A 19,580-nucleotide genomic window follows, 5' to 3' on the forward strand; every position below is an offset into this window, starting at 1 on the left:
CACAAAGTGATAATCAGAAAACATGGGCCACATGGTGCACTGTTGAGTGTTGCTTGTCTACACCCCTGCAGCTCACTGCCCCCCACCCCCACCCCAGCATCACAAGACAGTGTTGTACTGACTGTCACCACCCAGGAGAGGATTAAAATTCAAAATTTGAAGGCGGGTTTTTGCTGAATGCATGTGGTTTCCATCGTAAAGTTGAAACATCGTATATGGAGCCGCGGTAGGATGGGGACCGTCTGTGTGTACATATATCTGTATGTGCATTTAAAGAGAGAGCAAAAGATGGATTTTGTGAAGTTGGTTCATGTGCCTGTGGTTGGTCATCTGGAGGCCAGGCTGCAAACTGAAGAAGCTGATGTTCAGTCTGGAATCTGGATTCCACAGGCCCGCAGGCAGAATTTCTGTGTTGCCATCAGAAGGAAAAGTTCCTTTTCAGGAAACTTGTCTTTGTCATAAGACCTGCAACTGACTGGTTGGGTGCACCCACACACCATAGAGCTGCTTCTCTTAGAGACTATTGACTTAGATATAGTTGCATGTTAAAAACATGCACAGCAATACCTAGGCCTGTGTTTGGCTGAACAACTGGGCAGCAGGGCCAAAATGGCACATGAAATTAACCATCATGCACGCAGACGGGGTGGAGAAATGGCCTCTGTCCACCTCCTTATTCCACGAGGGGACAGACAATGCTGGGAAACAGCCCAAGGGAGCTTGCATTTTCCTCATTAAAATCTGAAGTGAGCTTCTTAGTATATGAAATTGCTGTAGTTCATTCATGGACCACATGTAAAATTGCACACTAGTTCGTTAGTTCTCAAAAGAAATTCGTGCACACGTGGTATCTTGGACCTGAAAACAACAACAAAAAAGAGCAGATCGTGACCTGGCCACGCAGGCAACCATCAGGTGGGATTGCAGCTCACATGGCATGGGTGCCAGTGAAGCCCTCGCCTGCGTGTTCGGTGGGGGGGCAGGGGCGGAGGCAGGGCCCTGGCAGACCCCTGAGGTGGCTGGAGTGGGCATCCAGATGCCCTTTTACCCCCTAAATTTTCATTGATTTGCTATTAGTTTACATAACTGTATGCCCTGGGGAGCACACCATCACCCCACCTCCCACCTGGCAATGTCCCTGCCTTTTTTTTTTTAATGACATTTCTTTTTTTTTTTTTTTTTAAGATTTATTTAACGGAAGGGTAAGAGGATTCACCAGAGACAGAGCAGGGAACAGAACAGGCAGAATGATGAATATACAGCTGAGGGGAGCAGCAGGCGGCAGGAGAGGTCTGCTGCGCCATGTGGGCCCCTTGCCGGCTGCCTGGTATCAAACCCGCACTGCAGAGGCTGCGGACAGCTTCACAGTGTGGTGCTCAACCGCCTGCGCCACCAGGGAGGCCCTTTTATTTTTTAAAAGATTTATTTATTTATTCAAGAACTGGGGTACAGTCAGAGGCATGGGAGGGTGAGAGGACTCACCAGAGACAGAGTGGGGAGCAGAACAGGCAGATGGAGTGAAGACACTGCTGAGGGGAGCAGCGGGAAGGTGCTCAGCAATTTTAGTGCAGTGATGTGTGTGGACCCATGCTGTTCAAGCCCCAGCTGTTCAAGCTCAACTGTATTAGGATTCTTGTTATTGTTTAACAGAGCTGTAATAACATTGAACAAATGAGAAAAAGATGCAGCCGCACATTTTACCCATCAAAGAAAAGATTTTTCTTTCTTGGGATCTCTGGTGTTGAGCCCAGAACAGTTTTACGTAATGACAATTCTAAAGCAGTTGAACTTGAGCTTGATTTTTTTTCTCCTCTAACTTTATATCAAGCCTGTTTTACCACCTGGCCCATAAAATCCTAACCATGTCAATCACTTCCTACTATTTTGTTAAAGGATCTAGTATGTAATTTACTTAGTCACTCCCGAGTGGCTAGGTATTTTTCGTTATTTCTGATTTTCAAATATTTTAAATAACGTATCATAAACTTATGCCTGTATCCTTTATTCCCCCTTCTGGATTATTTCCTTGGGATAAATTCCTAGAAATTTCATATAAAAGAAAACTTAAACATTTACGATTCTTCATATGCATCATGCGTTCTTTCCAAAATCTTTTTGTTCTAATTTATACGTTTAAACAGTGATGTATAGTTGTGGGCTTCCCTGCAACTGGCCACGTTATATTGAATATTTGTTTTTAATGGGTATAAAATGATCTTTCTATATATCTTTTATTTGCCTGTGAATGTTAATGACCTTGAACGTTTCCCCATGTTTTTGTAGTTATACTGGATATCGTGTCTCTAGCCTTTGTCCTTTCCTTTTTTTCTGTTCAGATCTTATTTTTTCCCATAAATTTTTATGAGTAATGGAATAGAGATAGTAGCCCTTTACTTTTTTTTTTTTTCCCGATGTAAATACCCCTCCTCCACCCCAGGATCTTTTTTCTGAACTTAGTTTGCATTGGGGGCATTCTGTGTGCTCATGTGTAGGACAAGGTCAAGAGAAAGGAGCTGAGTGGTGGTGAAGAGGGAGACGCCCTCGTGGAAGTCAAGGTGTATGTGAGACCCCTCTCTCACCCCTGCATGCATGGTGTGGTGCTGTCAACCTTCCATAAACATCCTCAGGGCTGCCTGAGACCTGCAGTAGCTACTCCCCTAGCAGGACCGAAGTTCTGGGCATCCCTAAGGGTGTGGGGATGTTCACACCTGTCCTCTGGCCGGAGCCAGGCAACCTCATGTCAGTGTGCCCTGCCCTGGGCTGGCCCCATCTGGGATGTATCAGGGCAGGCGAGACAGTCACACACCACACCCTGGCCTTGAACAATGTGCTGCACTTTCCCCCATCATCATACACAGAAAATGACATTCGTATGGCCGGGCGCAAAAGGGAGGTGCTGTTCAATGCCAAAATCAATGGTCTTGGGGCACACCAGGAGCCTGAAGGGAAACAGCCCGTATGTTTGTGTCCATTTCCTGTTTTGTTTTGATATTTTTTATTTTGAGATAACATTAGTTACAACACTGTACATTTTCTCACCATACTGTCTAACAAATGTCCATTCGTCATCCCCTACCAACCAATGAACCCCTTCTACACATCCCCTCACACCTCCTACCGCTCTGCTAGCCACTCTGCTATCAGAGTCTAAGCGCTTATTTTTGTTTTCTTTACATTCCATAAATGAGTGAAGCCATCCAGTATTTGTGTTTCTCCTTCTGGCTTATTTCACTTGGCATAATCCCTACAAGGTCCATCCATGTTATCACAAACTCACGCCAGGATGACCAGCGAATGAAAGAAAAGATGCATAGGATGGTGACCGAGCCCAGTGCGAGACCATCTTCAAAAAGCAACACACAGGGTCAGATGCAGGTAGACCTGGTATCTTCTCATTAAGGTGCTGACCCAGAGCCATTTCTGGAAGATCTAGCGAGTTGGATCCGTTGAAACATGTGCTTCATCTAGTGGAAGTGATGCCGAAGGAAAGGATGAAAGGGAACCATCATCGATTATCGTTGGGGCCAAACGATGCAGTGAAATGGCATCTTAACACAAGAAGAAGGTCGTGAGCTTCCCACAGACCTGGGCCTGTTCTTGGAAAGCAGGGCCCCAGAAAGTTCCCCTGGCTGGGTGTCCACCCTGGCACATCACATCCTGTCGCACTTAGATTTTCTGGGTGGGCTCCAGGGACTCTTCTGTTTGCTTAATAAGTGAATGAGAAACCCACACAATGGATCTCCGAGGCTGGCTCGGGCCATCCTGAGGCCAAGTGTGGGCAGGCCTGGACTGTTCAGCCAAAGATCAAGATGCCAGGGGTTCCTGCTGCCAAGACAGAGTCACTTAGGAGCAGCAGCCTAATTATCTAAATAAACACAGGTTGTAAAGAGCGATTAACTTCAGTTTCGATGTTAAACAGTGGCCAAAAAAATGAAATAGTTGAATATCTTGTTATCACATGTATTGGGGGTGGAGGGTAGTTTGCCAGGAAGAGAGGGTGCTAAGAAAATCAGCCTGGGAGGGAAATAACCACTTAAAAAAAATCCCGCAAACGGATCAGAACTCAGAGTCAACAAGGATATGGTCCAACCTAATTACCTTGGGCCCCTTCCTGAAAGCTGACTGGGGGTTCTTTCCCTCTCCCCAAGATACACTTGGCTCCAGGGTGACTCAGGAGCACACCAGCTGCCTCTGCAAACCTGCTGGTCACAAGCCCTCCTGGTCTGGGTGTCCATGGATTGTGGGCTGTAAATGGGAATCTTCTTTTTTCTTCTGTTATCCTTGAAGCATATGGCACAGGTCATAAGAAAATGTGAATTTCTAAAGGCACCCATGCAGCTCTGGAAGGAGAGCTTGCCAAGTGCCATGGGAATCCAGTGGGTGTCAACTTAGAAATAATCAGACCCATGATATACTCATGGAAGCGGTTGAGAACAGGGGTCCTGAGTCAGGTCCACACCCAGATGTGGACAGGGCAGGGTCAGGGCAGAGGGGAGGTTTATAGGATCTGGCAGGGGAGCCACCAAACTAGGCTTAGGTGATTTGTTTGAAATGTTTGGTTAACAGGAATCTTCAAACAGAATGCAACCAGGTGGGTCCTTCGTAACCACAGCAGGTGACCGTTCTGTGTCTTTGCTAATCATCAGTTGCAGGGAAAAGAGTGTTGAGATTCTTTCATGATCATTGGAAGGAGAAATCAGTAAGTGGGTGTTTTCCATAGTAGCCAGTGGGGAGCTGAGCTGGGCTGCTTACGTTACACCCAGACATCTCAACAAGATGGAGCCTGTTTGACTCAAAATAGGTCCCACAGCGGGTTGGGGGTAGAAATCAGTTGGGTCTATGGATCCATGTAGAAGAACCAGTACCTTCATGACGTGAGCCTTCTTTTCCATGAACATGACTAGAGTGTTCCTGCTCCTTCCATCCCGTGTTCTTCCACTCATTCAAAGCTTTCTCTCATGCTACCACCCTCTTGATTCCCTCCATCCTTTCTCCTTCTCCATTGTTAATAATAACTGATACTTACAGTATGGTGGGCAGTGTTTTAAGCCTTTTATGAAAAGCTATTAATTTAATCATCACAATTAAGCCATGGTATTTTAATTGTGGTTGAAGCAACTCATAACACATACAGTTTACCACCTTAATCATTTCTAAGTGCAGTTCAGTGATAATATGTATATTTACATGGTTGTGCAATCACCACCACCCTCCATCTCCAGAACTTTCTTATCTTGCAAAACCGAAACTCTGTCCCCATTAAACCACAACTCCCTATTCCCCCTCCCCAGCCTCTGGCAAACATTCTACTCTTTAAATTTTTTTATTCCAGTAACATTGGTTGTCAACATTATATAGGTTTCAGGTGTGCATTCTGCTTTCTGTCTCTGGATTCGACTGCCCTAGGAACCTCAGAGGAGTGGAATTGTATAGAATTTGCACTTTCTGTCTGGCTTCTTTCAGTTAGTATAGTGGCCTCAAGTTTCATCCACGTTGTCGTGTGTATGTGAGCATTTGCTACCTTTTAAAGGCTGTATAATATTCCATTTAGGTCTGCCTCTACCTCATTTTGTTTGTCCATTCACTGATAGACACTAAAGTTGCTCCCACCTCTTGGCTGTTGTGACTAGTGCTGCAGTGCACTTGGATGTGAAGCTGGGCACTTCCTGTTGCTTCTGGATCTGTCTGAGTACTTCTTGCACCTCACATCCATCTGTTGTTGTTCACCCATGAACCCCACTGCTGATTTGCCCCTTCTGCTCTCTTTCTGAGTAATCTATTTAAAGATCTCTTGTTCTGAGCAGCTGTCTCAAATGCCTGGTGGTGAGAGTATGAGAAGTCACAGAGTTTCATAAGCAATGGAGGTGGTCTCCTTACCATCATATTAGTCTTGTGGCTGGAAGGGAGGCAGTAGCTGGGGAACTGCGAGTAGGGTGGGTGCCTGGCCAGGGCATCAGATCGGGAGGAGGAGGGAGCCGAGGCTTCTGGCTGGGTTTCCCTCGAAGATTCAGTACCTGTCACAGAGAGCCAGGATTAGGAGAGGGGTGTTTAGCTGGGTTACTTGGGTGTCTGGGAGGTTAGAAGGATGTGATGAATTCTTTCTAGACATGAGATGTGGGAGGTTCTGGGAAGAGAGCGAGGTCAGTCTGTGCTGACAGTGGATTCCAAGGAACAACCAGAGCTGGAAGGAAGGATGGGGCCCTGGCTCTTGGAGGCTCAGGGTGGATGCGGGGTCCAGGTGGAACACAAGGGTGGAAGAAGAGAGGCAGACTGAGGAGGGAGCACACTTTGGATGGGCAGGTCTGCAGAGGACTCTGGAGTGGAGGGGTCACAGAAAGTAGGGAGAAGGGCACCAGGGAGCCAAGGTCAGTGCAGAATCCCTCAACAGTGGTGTTCAGGCACCCGGAGTTCCCCAGTTGGGCAAGGATGAAGGCTGGCTCCCATCTCAGACTGGACAGTAGAAGGGCCCATGGTCAGAGGGAGGGGATCCGCCGGGGCTTGTATGGACAGAAGCCTGTCGAGGATGGAGATGAGCGAGGGGGCGCGTGGGAAGGACATAGAAGACCCTTCTAGAAGTCTGGCTGGAGGAAAGAGAGAAGGCTGGAGGAAGGTGTGAGATTAGGGAAATGCAGGGGGTGGTATTTTAAAAAATAGGGGCAGATGGCACAAGAAACGTCCAGTAAACAGGGTTCCCTGCCTCTGTGCCCCGACCCTGCACAGCCTGGGCCTGGCCGGGCAGAGCCTCCCACGGGCATTTCCACATCTGAAATTTCTCTTTAAAAGTCCCTCCCAGCTGAAATACGGAACAGTGTTTGTTTTTTATACAAATTTATCATCTTGTCCTCCAAGCAGCCTCCACTTCCTGGATCCCTCTCTTCCTGGCAAAGGCACCTCAGTCCCTCCCAGGCTGAAAGGCTGAATCTTCTTTGATCTCTGCTGGACGCCCAGATTGCAGAGCTCAGCGTCCAAACCCCCAAATGCTGAGACTCACATCCTGCTGCTCTCTCGTTTCTGGACGGCACCTGCCTGGGCGTTCTCTTACCTACAGATTGATTCTACATATTCTCTCTCTCTCTCTCTCTCTCTCTTCTTTCTTTCTCTCTTCCTCTTGATTCCCCTTTCTCTTTCTCTCCCCCTCTTCCCCTCCCTTTTCTGTTTGTTTTGGTCTACCTTTCTTTTTGCTGTCTCTCCCTTGCTCCCCCATATATGGTCATAGATACACTCATCTGTAGACGTACATGCAATGGAAGCAACCTTTTATATATTAGAGAATAGCCTGATGTACGTATACTATGTAATACAGTGTTACATACACGTGATCAACAGCCCACCTCCCAGGGTCGTTGGGACGTGTAAATCCACACAGGCGACGTCATGTTAGACGCTATTGTAGGGAGATGCTGCTGCAAGGTCCCTAAGTCCTCTCCTCCTCTACCCCCTGCTCCTCAAGCCCTGAACTCCTCCCTGTGGTTCACGGGGACTGTAATGAGATGAGAAAGCATACATTGTAAAAACAAAATGAAGAATGATGTAAAAAATATATAAAAAAATAAAAATTATTAAAATTTTAAAAAATAAATGAAAAATAAAATCACTTCCAAACGGGTTTCCCATTTGCTTCTCTCTCCCAGGGCACCCCACACTGTCCCCCAAGCCATCCCCAGGCCCTGGGTCTTCAGCAAAGCACTCACAATGACCTCAGTCCTCCAGTTGGCTTTCCCTGCTCATTTCGGGTGGCATATCTCTGCCACACCCACTTTTCCGGCCGAGGGTCGGCCCCTTGCACCCTCAGGTGTGCCCTGGCCTCTGGCCTGGTGTCTGTGCTTCTCGCGCCTGCCTCTGCCCAGTTCACGTCCTAGTCTCCTGAGTGTGTCTTGACCTCCAGGCTTCTCAGCCAGCTCCTGTCTTGGCCTTGCCCGGACCCCTCGCTCTCACTAGTTCCGCATTGTTGGGCACGGGTGGTCCCTGCGGGCCTTGTCTCTCCAGCACCTGCTCGCCCTCCAAGGCAGGGTCGCCTCCTGACAGCGTGTGGTGCAGAGCCTCATGGGGCTCAGTTAATGCTCACTGATGGCAGGACGGTGCTCCAGGTGCTGAGAAGCATGCCTGAGAGTTTGGTGGTTCATTTGACTCATTCATTCGTTCATTGTTACTCACTGGGCTTCTACTATGGACTAGTCTGGTGATAATCCTGCCCTCACAGCACCAATGTTCATGTAGAGAAGACAGATTCTCAAAATAAACATAAATAAAATAATTCAAATCATGGTACGGGTCATCACAGAAATAAGAGTCTTCATTCAAGGTTGTATGTATGTTGCCTATTCCGTGTGCAAGACTAGTTATATAATTTGCAGGACCCCACAAAATGTGTAAATTGTGCAAAATGGAAATGTATGGCTCGCTGCTCAAAAATATAGAAGAACTTCAACAGCAGGCCCCAAATCAAGGCAAGGGCCCTTCCAGCACACGCCCAGGAACCTGCTCTGCATGTGGGTGTCCTCGTGATACAGAAGATCAGTGGAGAAATGATTTCCCCTGGATTCAAGTTCTGATTTGGCACATTTCTTTATATAACATAGCACAAGCCTTGAGGTGCCCATATATGGGGTGCATGTATGTAAAGTTCTTGTTCTTCCCTCTTCTCAGACTGTCTGTCGTACTCGGCGGTGCACGTCCTGTCCCGGAGGTGCTATGGGAAGCAGAGGTGCAAAGTCATGGTCAACAATCACCATTTCGGAAGCCCCTGTCTGCCGGGAGTGAAAAAATACCTCACTGTCACCTATGCCTGTGGTAAGACCCCGCGCTCGGGAGGCTGCTGGAAAACCCCCTTTTTGGGCAGTGTGTTCAAGTGAACAGAAGAAGTTTGCAGGCAACTTTGGCCAAACAGCCCTCTTCCTAAAATAGAACTGTCATACCGAGTATGCTAGATTCCTTTTTCCTACCCTTTATTTTCATTTGTGACATTCGTATAAGATAAGCCCTAGAATTTTCCATAATTGAAATTTGCCCTTTTAGCAATCAGATAGGTGGCACATGAGTAAGAAAAATTACGCAAACAGGATAAAATTGACGTCACTGAAAATAGCAAATTTAATCTGGTTCTTGGGAGGCTCAAAAATGTACTGCTATGCCCTTTGAGTTGACAGTCGTATTTGGCTCCTAGTTTACCTTTCAGTCCTGCTTTTATGCCCTGAGTGACAGGGCTGTCTATGCTGCCAACAGCTGTGTCTCTACATACCCACAGCGTTCAGTCCACAGTTCAAATTGCTGACCCTAACACGATTTTAAATGTTACATGACACCATCACTGTTTTCTGTGTGTCTTCAAATAATACAACAAAATGCCTGGTTCCTGAGATCCCACCCAGCTTTATAAGTAGCTTTTTAAGTAGCTTTATAAAGCTACTTAAAAGCGAATCAGCAGCAAATTCTCTGAGGGTCCTGTGGATTTCCACTTTGTAATCCTGAGAGGTAGACTTTTTTTTTTTAAGCCTAAAAGCAAAGGTAGAGCAAAGTCTAACCATCATTGAAGAGCTCAGTGCCGGTACTCATGAAAACTGCTCCCTGCACCGCCCGCCCCCCCTCCGGAGGCTCAGCTAACCCTTGTCCTTTTTATTTTAATAACAGCTTTACTGAAATATGATTCACAGATCTTACAATTCACCTGTGAAAGCATACAAATACATGGTTTCAATATAGTCGCAGAATGGGGCCACTCTCACCACAATTAAAAAGCATTTTCGTCATCCCAAAAAGTTGCCTCCCAGCCACCCGTCCCCTACCCACCAGTCCACTTTCTGTCTTTATGGATTTGCTTCTTTGAGACATTTCACATAAATGGAGTTCTACAATATGTGGTTCTTTGTGACCAGGTTCTTCACTTGCACATATTTTAAAGGTTTATATATGTAGCAGCATGTGTCAGCACTTGGTTCTTTTTATGAGTGAGTAATAGTCCCTGAGTCCCCTGAACTCCCAGCTTTCTATGTCCTGAGCTAAAAATGTTGTCCTCTACACTATCACAGCTGTGGGAGGTACAATTGTGAAGTAACTACACAAATGTATTCCCCAAGTAATAGCACCACACTTGCGTCCAGGGAGCAGGATTGTACCGTAAGTTCTCACTTAACCACAGGTTTGGGAAACTGTGACTTTAAAAAGTGAAACTACATCCCTTCAACAGTGGTGGGGACATATTGTTTTCTCATCAAAGGTTTAGTGAGATGATTTTGGACAAAATGAGTTTTCAAAGAACCTGCTGGGTTTGTTCTCTGAGTCTTTATTGCTGTTCCTACATTGAAGCAGTAGTGGGTGGCATCTGGCCCATTCTGGCTGAGGTCCCCAAAAAGCTGCGTAGACCTGAAGTTCCATCACTTCAGGCCACTCTAGCTGAATGTGGAAGGACTTCAGCCTGCAAATAAAAATTCCATATATGCTCTTGGGGGTGGGGGGCAAGAGCAATTACTGAGCCATGACTCCTTAGCTGGGAGAACTGGGCATTCAGAGCATTCAGGGCCTGGAGATGGGGTCACATGTCCCAGCTGAAGCTGCTTCTCCCTCATTCACTCATTCAGCATATTCTGGGAAAGTGCTGTAGCTCAGAAGTTGTGCCAGGTGCCAAGGATTTGGTCGTTAAAAAAAAGACATGGTCCTTGCATGCATGGAATTAACAGTCCAGGAGGAGTAAGAGGCATTAAACAATGAAGCCAAGAATCAGTTGTCACCCCTTGTGATGAATGCTGCTGCAGAATGCGGGATGCCATGCAGGAGGATGATGGTGGAAGGGCCCGAGTTTTGCTTGTGGGATGTGGCTGGCGAAATCTTCCAAACAGAACCTTCCTCAGGGAAGAGCTTGCAGCGGGGTGGGTAGGAGAGGCATGGGTGAGGGGAAGATGGCCCTGCAGGGGGCTGGGACCAGATCCCATAGGGGCTGGGAAGGGCTGCCAGGCAGACCACCTTCTTTAGAGCCATGGCCACCTCTCAGCCCTAGATGATTTTTATATTTTAGTTCTAACAACATAAAATCCTTCCATCCTGCTATCTTTTTTTTTAAGATTTATTTATACAAGATCCAGGGTACAAGCCAGGTGTGCAGGAGGGTGAGAGGATTCACCAGAGACAGAGTGGGGAGCAGAACAGGCAGATTGACGAAATAGACTGCTGAGGGGAGCAGCGGACGAGACAGGAGAGGTCTGCTCGCCATGTGGGTATCTCCGAGGCTGGCGGGGATCGAACCCGCACTGCAGAGGCTGCAGCAGCTTCACAGCGCTGCGCTCAACCACCTGCGCCACCAGAGAGGCCCCATCCTGCTATCTTAATGCCCGTTTCTAACAGCAAGATATCTAATTGGCTGTACTGGGGTCAGGTTGTTGTAGAGCAACCCCGATACAAAATGGGGTGCCTGACTGTGGGTCCTCACCCGCGCGCTTAAAAGGACTTATCCATGCTCTACTGCAGGCACACGTGAAAGGTTCATAAAAGGTTTATTTACAAGGGAAGGGAAATGAGGAAATGTACAGCTCAGGGAGAAAAGTGGGAGACAAAGTTTTAAATGAGTCCTACCCGATCCGCCGATCAGGAATCCCAAAATGGCGCTCTCAGAGTTGGCCGCCAGCCAGGAGCCGTGAAGCCAGGAGGCGAGCGATCGCGAGCCAGAGAGAGCCCCCAAGGCCCACGTGTTTGGTTTTTATACCCAACCTGGCTGCCCAACTCCACCCTCAGGTCCCAGCCACCCTCCCTTTGGTGGTGATGGGATTTGTCTTTCCCAGTGTCTTGATGGCTTTAGTCTGGAGTGGGGGTGGGGTCCACAAAGCCTGTATGGGATTAACTCAGGACATCATTTCCCCCTAACAAGGTCACCTCTCCTCTGATCAGCTTTGCTCAGAAACCCTGTGACCTGATTCTAAAATGTGGCCAGGAGGGGCTGAGCCAAGCCCCTGCCAAAGATCTAGCTCTGCCAGCCCAGGAGACACCCCCTGAGGATGGAGGGAAGCCACACAGGAGGTGATGACCTAGCCTGTTGGGCAGGGGTCACCGACAGCTCACCCTTGTTGCAGAATATTCTGGAGGGGAGCTCCCGCATGTCTGAAAGTTGTTGGCCTTCATGGGGCATGAACCATCCTCACATCGAGCTGAACCCCAGGTATTAGTGAGCCCCTGTTACCCGCCAGCCTCGGAGGTAGGCAGGCAGGGAAGTGGCAGCAGGCAGGCAGGTGTCCTGTCCTCACAGGCCATGGGGTAGAAAGTGCTGAGTTCCAGGCTCAGGGACTGGGGACCAGGAGGGCTTCCCAGGGGGAGTAGAGACTGAGGAGTCAGCAGAATGCTGGGGTGGAGGGAAGGGGCAGGGGCAGCATATGCTGGAGCGGGGCAAGGGCAGGTATGGTTCACCTTAGGCAAACCTAAGGGCATCAGGCTCAGGGGCATCATCAATTTGCAATTTAAAAAGGACACTCCCTATTTTATAGAGCTGCCTTTAATCTGGGCTGTGTTCCTTCTGGAAGCCTCTAGGCTGGGCTGAGCTTTTCAGCATCTTTGCTTCCCTCAGGGGAATGATTCAGGCTGCAGCCCTTTGCTTTCCTGCCCAGCATGGTGGTGAGAGCCGGGGTGCAGCCATCCAGGGCTCCGCTGGGGTTTCACTCTGCTCCTTCTCTAGTGCATCTTCCGGAGCCGCAGACTTGAGCAGAATTAGTACTTTTACTTTGCGGGAACGCTGCATGGAACATGATGGAGGCTTCCGGGGTGCATCCCTGTGACTCACTGCGTATATTTGTTAGGGGGAAGTGATGTCCTGAGTTACATATTTACTGCCTGGAGTTCACCCCTCTGAGCCCAGGTCTGCCCTTCACCTTATACTTGACCCCTTTTACCCAATTTACCCTCCTTCCCTCCCCTTTTGGGGACCACTAGTTTGATCTCAGTGTCCACGTGTTTATTTTTGGTTTACTGAGCCCATTTGTTTCTTTTTAAAATTACTTAATTGATTTTTAACTGAGGTAACATTGGGGTGACCCCATCAGCTGTTACCCCCACAGTGCATCCACCACCAGCCCATGCAGGCTCCAGCGTCTGAGGTTCTTAAAGTCTGTGCGGAAGGCTCTGGCTGGAGGCCCCCTGCTCTGGCTTCCCCCTCCCTTTTCTTCCCTGCTCCTCGGCCTCCCCCATCCCCTCTTCCTGATGACTCGACATAGATTTATTCAGGAAAAAATAATTCAAGGTGACCTTGCCTAAGTGTAATGGCCGCTGAAGTCCCTCAGATTTGCCACTCTGCGCAGACTGGAGAGGCGTCTCCGAGCAAGGTCTCTGGCGTTAGTATGACCCCATAGCAGAATCCTTTATCCAGTTCCTAAAGGCCCGGGGCTCCACAGGAGCTGGTTGGCCTCTGGCTCTTCTGGGGCTGTCCCTCAGAGGCTCGTCTTCTGTGTGCTGGGTGGGAGTCGCTCTGTCCTCCACGGTCACCTTGAGCCTCGCTCCAGGCAGGCCCAGGCCCAGGCTTAGGAGCTTCTCCAGGAATAGGGGCTGGGGATGGTTTTCGCAGGTGTCTCTCTTGGAGAGGGGTGGGTTTGTGGGATGGTTATAAATGGCACCTCACTCCCCGAATCAGTTTGAAACAAGGAGCTACAAGAACCTGCCAGGGGCGTGGATACCACTTGCCATCTTCAAGGTCCTGAAAGACTCTCCCAATAGCAGAGCCATTTTCAGGTAGGGAATAAATGGGCGTGTTTCCTGGCGTGAGCTGGCATCAGGTGCAGACAGTTTGATCCTGCGTGCCACTCTCAGGCAACGCTGTCCCCACAGCCCTTCCCTGCCAGCTTCCTTTCTCCATCTGTTAGCTCTCTGCATGTGCAGAGACACAGGCCCAATCTTGAAGACAAGCAAGGAGATGGACTTGAGGAAGGAGCATCTCTCCTGGTAGCGAGGCCTTACTCCTGCCCAGGAATTGGGGCCTCCTCTTCATCCTCCTTGAATGCAGAAGTGATGGGGAAGCTGTGGCATCAGAAAGCATGTGCAGCAGAATGGCTGGGCTTCCTGGGGGGCTGTCATACTCTGGGTCAACCCCTGGGGGTGGGGTGGGGCCCTGGACACGGCCGCCCCCTCTACCAGAGCCACCCTGATGCAGTGACCCTTCCGGCTGGTGGTGCCCAAGTCTCCAGCACGTGGAAAACTCACAAGTTAGGAATGTTCCCTGGCTCTCGGTCCTGGGACATCCCCTGAATGATTTAGTTCAGCACTCAGAGAAGGGAAATGAGGTTTGCTGCGCTGAAGAGTCTTACTGGCTTTTCTATTTTTTTTGATTGGTGCGGTTGACCTTGCATGGTTTGCTTTGGCCTGACTTCCATTTCCTGTTGCCACTTCTCCCAGATACCAGCTGAGCTAAAGAACAAACAAAATGAGCAGTTTGCTGCAGCAAAAATATTTGCTTTCCTCTCCCTCCTCCCAGCGGACCACATGCACTGGGGCCGCAGAAGTCTTGCTCTGCTGTCTGCTGTGCTCACGCCGTCCTCGGTGCCCCCCTCCCTGGACCCTGATGGCTTATTCTTGCATCTGTCCCACAGAATCTTTCACCACCTTTCAGAAAAGCCTATCATGCTGCCCTGCTCCTCTCATCTTTCCATAATCCTTTCTAATAAAACTGAGAGGATAACTCTAGACAGAGTCCTAGAATTCTCTGCAGCTTATCACGGGGTCAGTGAGGCAAAATACTCTGGGTAAAAAGCAGAACGGCACTGGGAGGGGCCGGCCTGCTCTCAACTCGAATGACTTGAGTTGGTGACAGTCGATCTTTCCACCATCCCTGGGGGGTTCACATTCAGGGTTAGCAGCACGACCGAGCATGACTTACATATCTTAAAATTCACCTGTTTAGAGTATAAACAGTCCAGCGATTTCTAGTGAATTTCCACAGCTGGAAGACCATCACCACACACCCGTTTTAAAACACTTCTTTGATTTCCCCCAAGTTCCTTTGTGCCCATTCTCACCCTGGTCTTAGGTTGCCCCAAATCTGCCTTCTGTCTCTCTGTAGTAACTTTCCTGATTATTTCATGGAGGTGAATCATGCACGGAATGATCTTTGGTGATGGGCTTATTCAACTGAGTGTAATGTGTTTGAAGTTCACCCTCTTGGAACATGTACAGTCTTTTGCTCCTTTTAATTACTAAATTGTTTTTAGTACAATTGTATTTAGTGCCTGGACACACCAGGTCTTGTTGATTTGATGTCTGTCCATGTTTTTTTTAATCCTGCAAAATGGGCCTAAAATTGTACACTGCTGGGTAATTGGGTGCTCATACAGGTGGGTGTATCTGGCAATCAGAGGGAGTGACTCGTGACTGATTTGAAAATTGATTTAGCTCACCTACATTTAGCATTGTACTTTGTATTAAGTGGATAAAGCATTTAAAAACCTTTCTTTTTGGCTTTTAGTTCCCAAGAACATTCTCACGGCGATCGATCCAGCCATTGCTAATAGTGTAAAACCTTCTTTGAAGGAGAAAGATGGTGAACATGGTAATTTTTATGGTTTACTACCAGCATTTCTCTTTAAGGAAAGGTCAGTGACCCCAGTGAATGATCTCAGTGGGGTGCACTTTGGTTAGAATCAAGGGGGTGGAGTTGGAGCTCTGAGCTCCCATCTTATGCGTGACCAGGGGTCCCAGAGCTGGGCCAACATTTTGTTCTGAATTTTAATTATAAGAAGAGTGAATCCTCCTTCTGTTTCTCTCTTGCTTCCTAAAAGAGAAATCACTTCAAAAAAGAGATCTGCTAGGAGATAAATTCGGGGTTCCTGGATAATGTGATGACCTCCTGGCACCGTTTTCCTTGGATTTTTCCTGGACTTTTGTAAATAGGGGGCAGGAAGCTTTAGGTTCTTTTTTCTTTTTGTCAAATCTTGAATGACATTCAGACCGCTGGGGGTTTTGATAGAAATTGCAGAGGCCCTAACAAGCATCTATCTCAGAAAATGCACTTTGGGTGGGGAGAGTTTGATTTTGTGTTGCTTGTATTACTTTATGAGATCTTTCCCTCTCAGTATAGTCAAGTATGCTTGACCAGTGAAACACAGGAAAGCACCAGGAAATAGAAATCCCCAGGCTTGATGGTAACTGTCATCCTCAAAGTACATTCTTCTAGCTCACTGCTCCACCTTCCACCTCTGACCATTTCAGACCCACTTTTCTTTCTCCCAGGGTTCCTCCTGCCCCCATCCGTGGATATCATGGTCCCCCTGGAGTGGAGACCTGAGACTCTGCCCCTTCTGACCTTCCCAGGGGCTCCCTGAACCCCTGGCTGCCCCATCAGGAGCTTGCTAAGCTCCAGCACAGCAGCTGAAGCAGGTATCTGAAACCAGATCTGTGCTGTGCTTGACTGCTATTGCCCCAGAAGTAGCCCAGCACAACCTCTCTCCATAATTTGTCTTATTTGTGGTCACCAGAGCAAAGTAGCCCTGTGGTTAAGTGAGACCTTGCTAAGCACGATGGAAACCATCGCCTTTAGGATGGGAACATACATGTGTTCCCTTCTGCAGTAGGATGGATGAAGGGCACCTTAAGTTGTTGCAACCAACAAGTTTTAGTATTTCTAAATCCTTTTCATCACCTAATAGTTTCAGGGATGACTTACTATAGGTCCTTCCTGGCCTAGTCTTCTGTAACAACCCATTTGTTTGATTTCCATGGCTTTTTGTTTATTATGGCAATCCTGGTTTAGGAGCGAAAGGCTCCTGTGAAGAGCTGTGATTAATTGGTCTTGCATTTTTTTTTTTTTTAAATGAAACAGCTATAAACTTTGACCCAAGCAGACCACATGTTCTGAGGAAAGATGGAGTCATTGTTAGCAACTCTCTGGCAGCCTTTGCCTACATCAGAGGTAAGTTCATGAATCAAAGCTTCTTACAATGCTATGGGCTAACTAAAATCTTACTAACAAATGCACTCAGGAAGATAAAGAAAGGTGATTTTACATTTGACATGGCAACTACAGCGTCTAAGATCTGGAAACACAGAGGTCTGAATTCTGTTCCAATCCCCACCAGACTGCCGACCGGGGAGCCACCCCAGCAGAACCATCAAGGGAGGCAGCAAACCCTCCAAGTCAAGCATTGTAGGAGTTGGGCTCGCGGTAAAAGTAGGAACCTGAGAAATGTACTTCCCAGCTCTAAAATCTGGGAAGGGCACAGGATTCTTGAATTCCACCCTGGCTGGAAGAAAATTGAACCAGAAGATCATTTAGTCAACAAGCAGGTCGTGCCCTGCGAAGGCAGAGTCCCTTTCTGAGTCACCATTGTTACTTGCCAGGTTGCCAAGGTTTCTCTGGATAATCTTCCCCTCCAGGGTCCATCAGCCTCAACCCTCTTAATTAGCGGAGCCCGAATGGCTCATCCTGAGGCGCTGATGCCTGCCATCTGTGCTCACCACCCTCTGCGCACCCGCGAGAGACCGAATTTTTGGAATGTCGACCCTGCAAGTTTCAGCAGTGCCTCCCTGGCTGTTCAGGGAAAACAGCACCCCGAGACCTTCTGTGAAGTGCCTGTTAATAAAGCAATACAGTTTGACTCCCCGAGGCTGACAGGAGTCAGCCTTCCTCCAGGGAAAATAAAGGTTTAAGGAGATATCTGGACACCGGAGACAGAGAGGACAGCCTTCCCACCTCCCTCTGCGTCTCTGCTGTGTGGTGATTAGTTTTCTCTGAGAATCGCCTCTTTTCTAGCCCCTCTCATTTCTATTTCTTGCTGTTTATGGTAACTGTTGATGTTAAAAAATGGAAGGATTCTTACAGTCAAAAGCATGCCCCTATTTTCAAGGTCTCTAGAAAGCCCGTTGGAGGAAAGCTCTGTGAGAAGTCTTCAAGCAGAATAACCACCAAAGAGGAGTGAGGATGAATCACTTACCGAGGCTGCGGCCTCAAGGGCCTTGTCCCTCCCTCGCAACAGCTGTCGGTCAGCTTGGCCGCCGTGATGAGTTAGCGTATTCAGCGCGGCTTCAAGAACGGAAACCTTTTGGCCCACAGTTCTGCAGGCTGCAAGTTCAAAGTCAAAGTGCTGGTGGATCAGGAGTCTGGGGAGAGCTCCCTTCTTGGCTTGTGGACGACTACCTTCTCCCTTTGCCCTCCTGTGGCAGAAATGGAGAGAGAGGAAGCTCCCTGGTGTGTCTCCTTCCAAGGACACTAGCCTCATTGCTTGGGGTCCCACGCTGACCCCCTTCACCTCAATTACCTCCTGTAGGGGCAGGAAGGCACAAAACAGGTATTCTATGACCCGAGCAGATGGGTAAAGGAGAGTCCTAGAGCCCTCGGTGGCTTTTCAGGCTATTATTGAGCTTTGACCAGGTGCACGGCAGGCAGGGGTGCTGAGGGGCCCAGAGGCTGGCAGGCCTCCCAGCCCTGGGCGAATCTTCAACTCTTTATGAGCTCTCTGGTGGTCTTGTTCTCTCGTTCTGCCTCTCTCTATTCTCTCCTCCTGCTCTCTTATGCTGGTTGCCCGTGATGCCGCTTTTATGAGCCCAGTCTCTCAGCCCAGGTGCACCCACCTGCGCATGCTCACACCCCACTCCAGGTGCCCGCCATCAGGCATGCGTTCAGGACCGCAGGGATCCATCATCAGTGCCAATGGCGGGAGGGCAGAAAGCCTGAGAATCACTTACCCTACACCTCCTTACAGTTCCAGCTCCAGAGACAGCCATGTTGGGCATCAGGGCTTCCACATATGAATTTTGGGGAGCACAAGTCAGCCCATAACTACAAAGCTAAGAGAAGGGGTGCTAATCCCCCATTCTGCATGTAGGGAAGCGAGTGTCAGAGTTGCTGAGCCGTTTCTATGGACACAGCTTGGCCAGCGGCAGGACCAAGACTCAACTCAGCAGGCCCAAGACCTGCGCTTGGCTTTCTCCAGGCAAGAAGTAAACCCGCTAGAATCTTGAGGATCGGGAACCTCTTCACCTCCAGTTGTCTGTATTAGCTCCTGCTCCACCCTGTCTGTCCCTCACACCCAGAAACCAAAGGAGGGATGGATCCACTTAGTGCCGCCCTCTCCACTCGTTGTTACGCACCTCCTGGCAGGAGTTTGTCGTCTCAATTACTGTCACGCCCCTGGGACAGTGCGGCCGGCCTCAGTGGTTGTATCAGGGGGTGGTTGTATCGCATGACCACGTGGCGAGTCCACGTGAGCTGCCCTCCCCTTGTTAGCACCCGTGGTTACTATTTATAGGTATTCAGTTTTAAAGAAATTTAAGGATTTGATGGGCTGTTATTTGGTTTTATTGAGGGATGTTTAGTTGCATTTATCTCCAGAAGTCACCACGGGGAAGCCCTCTGAAGGAGAGGCAGCCGTAGCAGCAGCAAATAGTCGACTGAGTGACTCCAGAGGGACATTTCCCCAGGCCGGCCTCAGGTGGCCCTGACGCAGCCATGTGCACGTGAGGGAGAGGGAGACCGACATCAGGAGTTGTGAATGTTGACAACAGACATCAGCGAACAGACATGGGAAGGCCCAGGGGTCCCGGATGAGTTTTCTCATCAAACGACCTACAAAGTCTTAGGAGGATTTGCATTTACCCTCGTCTCAATAATACAGACTTCTTGAATT

General features: G+C 48.6%; 1 protein-coding gene across 5 annotated transcripts in view; it reads left to right on the forward strand.

The window, feature by feature from the left end:
• Window positions 1-19,580, forward strand: part of EVA1C (eva-1 homolog C) — a gene marked incomplete at both ends in the record, with an annotated part of 65,553 nt that overhangs the window by 41,108 nt on the left and 4,865 nt on the right. For 3 of the 5 annotated variants that reach the window (XM_084231573.1, XM_084231574.1, XM_084231577.1), the window contains 3 exons: window positions 8,647-8,790; window positions 15,425-15,508; window positions 16,778-16,867. In XM_084231573.1, the coding sequence (XP_084087699.1) occupies window positions 8,647-8,790; window positions 15,425-15,508; window positions 16,778-16,867 (318 nt within the window). The remainder of the gene's footprint in view (window positions 1-8,646; window positions 8,791-15,424; window positions 15,509-16,777; window positions 16,868-19,580) is intronic. The other 2 variants (XM_084231575.1, XM_084231576.1) reach the window with 2 other exon arrangements.

The sequence above is a fragment of the Talpa europaea genome, assembly GCF_964194135.1.
Source record: "Talpa europaea genome assembly, chromosome: 4".
Classification (NCBI taxonomy): domain Eukaryota; kingdom Metazoa; phylum Chordata; class Mammalia; order Eulipotyphla; family Talpidae; genus Talpa; species Talpa europaea.